The 7,056-nt window shown below is 39.9% G+C and overlaps 1 protein-coding gene across 2 annotated transcripts; it reads left to right on the top strand.

The window, feature by feature from the left end:
• Positions 1-306: 306 nt before the first annotated feature.
• sall4 (spalt-like transcription factor 4) lies at positions 307-6,215 on the top strand. 2 transcript variants are annotated; one of them, XM_046869278.1, is made up of 4 exons: positions 307-477; positions 2,469-4,946; positions 5,032-5,324; positions 5,440-6,215. In XM_046869278.1, exons 1-4 carry the CDS (start codon positions 411-413, stop codon positions 5,860-5,862), a joined length of 3,261 nt encoding a protein of 1,086 aa, XP_046725234.1. In that variant the 5' UTR covers positions 307-410; the 3' UTR covers positions 5,863-6,215. The 2 variants fall into 2 exon arrangements, 1 of the variants encoding a protein (XP_046725234.1); XR_006928133.1 differs by lacking the exons at positions 2,469-4,946; positions 5,032-5,324; positions 5,440-6,215 and adding an exon at positions 879-1,173.
• The last annotated feature ends 841 nt before the right edge of the window (positions 6,216-7,056 follow it).

Here is a 7,056-nt window from a genome sequence, read left to right as displayed (position 1 = left end):
CACTTTATTTGATCACTAGTGCATATCCTAAAGCTGGAATTTCTGGAAGTTTCTATGCAACACTGCTTAATAATTATAAAGCAACACACTAATCTGATATCCACGCCCCCATTTAGTACACGCCCATCGGAATCTGATTGGCTCTCCGCAGGGTTCTACTCCCGCCTCTTTATCGCGTTCTGCTTTCCTCATCAATGAAGCTTATTTGAATAATGTGCAAGCACTTGGACTGGAGCCAATCAGCTGTCAGGGCACCATGATAAATCGCAATGCATTATTGATAATAATAATTACTTTGACATGCGCATTTCTACTTGAACGGTTAATTTCGGGCGACCTGGAGAATTTACCAAGGAGCAGGGAGTAAAGCGTGTTACTATTTGCCCCAGATGGTGGTGTAGCCCTTTGCCATGTCGCGACGCAAGCAGTCCAAACCGCAGCACATCAACTCGGAAGAACCCGGTTCAAAAGAAAGTGGTAAGAGCTGCTCGAAGATATTTTGGGGATAATACTGTTTATGAAATTATATTATATATTTAAAAAAAAAAAAAGTTTTTTTTCACCTGTTCAGTGTTTCCTCATGACCTCTTAATTTTAAATTCATTCTGAACGTGTTAACAATGTAAAAAAATAATAATAATGATGATGATGATGATGATGATGATGATGATTTAGGATTAATTTTAGACCGTTTTTATTTGAATTACAATATTTTCAAAATATGATATTTATATAATATTTGACTGTTACAATGTGTCTGTTGGGCCACTTTTATATTAAGTTCTACTCCCAATATTTATTAATCTAATATTAGTGAGTGCATGTTGTAATTTTTAACAAAAAAAAAAAAAAAAAACATTGATTTTTATTTTTTTTAGTATTGGTCTTCAGCACCTCCCCTCCCACCCCCACTCCAGTACTTCTGAAGAACCCAATCCCAGGTTCTGCTGAACTTTTAAACTGATGCTCATGTAGCCATGGGAGAGAAAGTTCCAGCTAACTCTTTTGGGGGTTAATATTGATCTCGTAATGTGTTATGAACAAGTTTTCGGTCAATGTTGGAGATCTAGAGGTGATGATCAAAACAAAGGCGATCAACAGGTTTTCTGGATGAAACTTGATTCCGGGAACAAACTGGCCACAAAAGCAATAAACCCCCCATCTTGGTTCAAATGCATGAGTTTTCTTTAAGCTTCATATGGAGGCTGGGGGATGGGAGATGGGGGAAGAGTATTTGTGGAGGTGGGGGGTCAATGGCTGTTCACATATGTAAACTGTAGCCCTTAGTGCGTGATCCATGGCCAGGTTGACCCCCTTCTGTCCATGCGCTTTTTGATTGACTTCAACAACACAATAACTTAACATCAACATGCATTTACATCAAGTAATCATGGTTGTTTTTGTTTTAAATTAACCCCAAGTTATTTCCTTTCTTATAGTATTTAATAAACAATTTGAGTAAATATGATGCCCTCGCACTTGTGTTCTTTTATATGGAATTTTATGCTCAACGCGCCCCCTTGTGGCGATTCGATTCCATACAGATTTACCTTCACCTGAAGCGTTTAGCTGTTGAACTTGTATTGATTGAGTTCATCCGTTTAATAAATTTAGACTAATTATTTTGAGATCAATCTTTAATTTCATATTTTATCTCGGCTCAATATATATATATATATATATATATATATATATATATATATATATATATATATATATATATATATATATATATATATATATATATATATATATATATATATAAAAGTGATTCATACCTGAGAATTTTATCTAAAAGTTACTCAGCTTGTCTAGATAAATGTGTGTATTTCTCACTTCCATGTAACACGAGCTACAGCTTGTGTGGTATCTGGTTTTTATGAACAATAAAAAAAACAGGATGCCTGGTGAGCAATTAATAAACCTTTCTCAGTTTCATTGCTGGAATGTTAATGGCCTTCCTGTTTATTTTTTATTAATTTATTTTAAATGCAAAGCGGTAACATTTGGACCATGAGCTGGCTAAAAAATGGAAAAGCTAAATTTTCGATTCCATAATGTTCATTCAAAAAGTAAAATTGTTACTTTTTCCAACATGTGTCTGGGTCTCGTTAACTAATCAGGAAAAAAAAAAGTTTTTGGCATTTGTATTGTAAATGGATCTTTTTAAAATATTGCGATACTTAAGTTAATCCCACATTTTTTCATTTTTATTCAGTCATTAGGATGCTAATCTTGGTTAACATAATATCTAAACTACTATCAATTAGTTAAACCTTTCAAAATGATCAAATTATTATTTTTAAGTGTCTCTCTCAAGCAGTGTCTAGTTCTGGGGAAGCAAAAGAGATGCTGATTTAAATTGGTGGTGTTGTAAAATGATAATTCAATAATATCTTGATCGTTCAACTGTTTTCTTTCTCCCTTTTTGGGTGTTTTTAAACTTTGTTTTTATATTATTGCTGCAGGGATTCTACAAGGTGTCCATACAGAGGATGGGAATGAAACCAAGAGGTGTCGGATTGAGGAAACGAGAGTCTGTGAAAAATGCTGTGCTGAGTTCTTTGATGAAATGGAGTTTCTTGAACACAAGAGAAACTGCAACAAGAGCCAACAGGTTGTCATTATGAAGGATGGGGAGGGGGGCGAAATGCCGTTAGAATTCTCACAGAGATCTCCTGAATTCCAAAGTGACCACAGCGATGGGCTTTCTAGTAGTATTTCTCAGTCGAAGCACAGCATCGAGTCCGCGGACACTACTGAGGAAGTGCTGAATTTAAACGGAGAAAGTGACCTGAAACAATCCCAGGAGGATCTGTCCAACAGCCTTGACATGGGCTACATGGCAGCTTCCAAAATGCAAGACTCTAATGTTACTCTTGAAGCCATGCCTTCGACCAGAGTAGCTGTAACGCAGCATTCATCTAGTTCTTCTACTCAGAAGTCTCCTCCACCATCATCTCAAGATGCCCTTAATGCAATACCCATGATCCTTGAACAACTGGTTAGTCTTCAGCAACAGCAACTGCAGCAGATCCAACTGACCGAACAGATTCGTATTCAGGTGGCCATGATGACACCCCAGAGCATCCAGTCTGCAATGGGAGGCACGGTGGATCCGCTGAAGGCACTTGGTGCACATCTTTCTCAGCAACTTTCAGCTGCTGCTGCTCTAATTGGAAAACGTACAGGCACCCAGAGTTTGTCCTTGGAAGCTCTCAAGCAAGACAAATTACCGCAGTCCAACAGCATACCTACATCACTTGCTGGAAGTGGGTCAATACCACTGAAGCCTGATGCAATCAAAGGGCTCCCTGATCTAGCAAACAGACTTCCAGCATTTCTTCCACAATCCCCAGCAGTTTTGGCATTCCAGAGTCCATTTACAAACATTGCAGCGAATCTAGATCCTTCCAAAAAAGGCAAAACCAAGCTGCACGGGATCACAGAATTGAAGAATGGAGGTGGTGAGCAGATGTACAAGCATAAATGCAAGTTCTGTGGGAAGACCTTTGGGAATGACAGTGCCTTGCAGATTCACTTGCGCTCACACACTGGTGAAAGACCGTTTAAATGTAACATATGTGGAAACCGTTTTACAACTAAAGGAAACCTTAAAGTGCATTTCCAGAGGCACAAAGAGAAGTACCCCCACATTAAGATGAATCCGCATCCTGTACCGGAGCATCTAGACAACATTCCTACAAACAACGGCATTCCATATGGCATGTCTGTGCCCATGGAAGAATCCAATCTTGTAGACAACAAACCAGTGCTTGGACTCCCATCCACTGCTATCCACTCATCAGGGCTCCCGGGATTCAAGCCTTCTTTTGATGTTCCAGTGACTGGGGACCTCTATACTCAAAGACCCTCCTCCTCTGGCAGTGATGGTGCATCCATTTCATCAGGCATGTTCAGTAATGATGTAGGACTGGACCAGAGCAAAGAAGCTCCAGATGCACTAAGTAGCCTGCATCAAATGAATGATAATGGTGTCCTGGGTGAGAATGGGTCTGGCACAGCCAAGCTTCAACAAATGGTGGATTGTCTGGAGAAAAAAACCAATGACCCAAATGAATGCTTGATCTGCCACAGAGTTCTGAGCTGTCAAAGTTCCCTCAAGATGCATTACCGTACCCATACAGGTGAGAGGCCCTACAAGTGTAAAATATGTGGCAGGGCCTTCTCTACTAAGGGCAACCTCAAGGCCCACTATGGTGTCCACAGGGCAAACACTCCCCTTAAAATGCAACACTCCTGCCCAATTTGCCAAAAGAAGTTTACCAATGCTGTTGTGCTCCAGCAGCATATTCGAATGCACATGGGTGGCCAAATTCCCAACACTCCATTGCTTGAGAACCAATACGAGGGCCCTGATGTGATGGATTCCAGTTTGACAGTTAAGAACATTGATGCAAATGGGCTTGAGGAGAGCATGGAGGAACAAGATTTGGATTTTGACAATCAAGAGAACCCAAACAGCTCTGAGGCTACTCCTACACATGCTGCCAAAGCAGATCAGCCATTTAGTGGCTCAGCTGCCATGTTCACTGGCATTACTGCCCTAGAAAACCATATGAAAAGCCTCACATCTGCTCTGAACCTGCAGCGACAGAGCAGCACTGCGTCAGAGAGTGACTGTGGGCCCAAAGATTCACCGTTTACGCCTCAAGAGGTGGTGTACAAGACCGGACGCAGTCCAGTTGTGTCAGATTCTGCTTCATTTCACTCCTCATCTCCAATAGATGAACAGTTGGAGAATGGACAGGCAAAATCTCCAGAATCTATAAATCCGGACGATTTGGCTGGAGGAACTGCCAGAGTGGAGTCTGATGGCATTCAAGATTTCAGTGAAACAAATGGCGCCCTGGATTTGACTTCCAGTTTCAGTACAAAGGCCATTAAGGAAGAACCTGGTCTGTCATTTTCCAATGGAGATTATTGTAAGTTTTTAACTTTTGTTTAGTTTACATTATAATGCAGTAACTTTTGGAATCAGTTTGGTAAATAAATCTTTATGCTTTACAGCTGCTGGTCATATGCCATTTATGAGGGTGCCTCCAAGCCTAGTTAAGTTGGAAATGACAAATCCTTCTGATAATCCAGTTGGTGCCAATAATCCGCCATCCCAGGTGACGGGCACTCCGCCACCCGGCTCAAGTGCCCCTCGCCGCTCTGCCAAGCAGCATCTGTGTAACGCATGTGGCAAGAATTTCTCCTCAGCCAGCGCGTTGCAGATCCATGAACGTACACACACTGGAGAAAAACCCTTTGCTTGTACCATCTGCGGTAGAGCTTTTACAACTAAAGGAAACCTCAAGGTAACTTGGAGTTGCATTAGTCTATATGCTTACATGTTCAGTTCAGTCATTTTCAACCCTTGGGCACCATGCCAATTGATTTGTTTTGCTGACAACTTTAATCCAACTATTTCAGGTCCATGTTGGAACACACATGTGGAGTAACACGACCAGGCGTGGTCAGCGTTTGTCTTTGGATAACCCTATGGCATTGATGGCCATGGGTGCAGAGTCGAAGATGATCCCAGACATGCTGCCCCCAAAAGATTTGATTCCCTCACCGATGAACTTTGATCCAGTGGTTTGGAATCAGTATGCTGCTGCTTTCTCAAATGGGCTGGCCATGAAAGCCAATGAAATTTCAGTCATTCAAAATGGAGGAATCCCAATCCCTGGAAGCCTTGCTGGAGGCCCTTTGGTTGGCTCCACAGGAGGCTTGATGAAGATAGACTCTCATTCAGGCATTCCGGGTACTGTTGCTGAAATGGAAAAGAATGGCTCTGAGAGTGTAGTTAAATCTCAGTTTCCACACTTTATGGAGGAGGGCAAAGTGAATTAGACCACATTTGAGTTTTCAATCGGTGATCCAAATGGCTTTGCTACAAACTTTTCAGTAGGCACAATCAAATTCGGGTCTTTCATGTTGCCTTTAGGGATTTTTTTTTTTTTTTTTTTTTTTTTTGTTTTTTTGGCTGCAAAAATTGTATTAAATGTCCTAATGTGAGCAACACTGATTTGTGGACTTCATTTGAAACCTTGATGTAACTACTGTAGTTATTACTGTTTTTCTCTAATATATGCGGGTATTTGCCAGTAATGTTTCTAGAAGTTGAATGTAAGTTTTACTTGAAATGATATTTCTTCCAGAACTGTCCTACTAGTGAGAATTGATTAAACTACAGTTTTACCAGATCTCTCAGTAAACTGGTGTAGGCTACAATCTCACACTTATTTTAAAAAGTCCTATCGTCCCATGTTCTTGTTTTGGTGAAGTTATGCTTGGTGAACTAGGGCATGTTTATTTCACAGCTCTTCTTGGGCAGTGTAGAATAGTTGTATAACAGTTTGCTGAAGTTCCTGTTAGTTTCAGACTTGCCTATTGAAGTGACTGGAATCTAGATTTCATATTAACTTATTCTATTGAATTGCAGTGTAGCTCCTTTTCTGCTCTACCAAAAAAATGTAATTTAAGTGCCTATGTGGTGCGTGTTTTAAAAAAAAAAAAAAGAGAAAAGAAAAAGCACCAACAATTATAATGAAGGTTCTTTGCAGATCTTTTGTTTATGACCAAAGTGTACTATATTTTTTACATGTAGCTTTAGAGTATTGTTTGTGAAATCCACAATAAGCATTTAATGTGGCATTTGGGCCTTTATTCCCATCAGTGGGACTGACCATCCTTTATTTGAAAACTTTAAGGTTTTCCTTTGTAAGGGCCAGTACGACGCTGAAATCCCTGCACTTTATTTCTCTACATGTGGCCAAGATTTAGATTTTAACTGGAACATCTGTTGACCAGGGAGCTGTTTGTTTGCTGTAACATATTTTTTTTTTTTTTCCCTCTGCACAGTGTTTCCCTTTTTTTTTTTTTTTTTTTTTTTTTTTTTCTTAATTTTATCAATTTAAACGGTGTTGTTGATGTCTGGTCAAAATGTGCTACTTAATGGTTTTGTGGCATATCCAAGGGAACCAGCAAACAATTAAACCTCCTTTTGTCATTTGCTTCAAGACCACCAGTTTTTTCACCGGTTTG

This window comes from Silurus meridionalis, chromosome 16, assembly GCF_014805685.1.
Source record: "Silurus meridionalis isolate SWU-2019-XX chromosome 16, ASM1480568v1, whole genome shotgun sequence".
Lineage (NCBI taxonomy): Eukaryota > Metazoa > Chordata > Actinopteri > Siluriformes > Siluridae > Silurus > Silurus meridionalis.
Note: the sequence above shows the minus strand (reverse complement) of the source record. Positions and strands in the feature narration are given on the sequence as shown.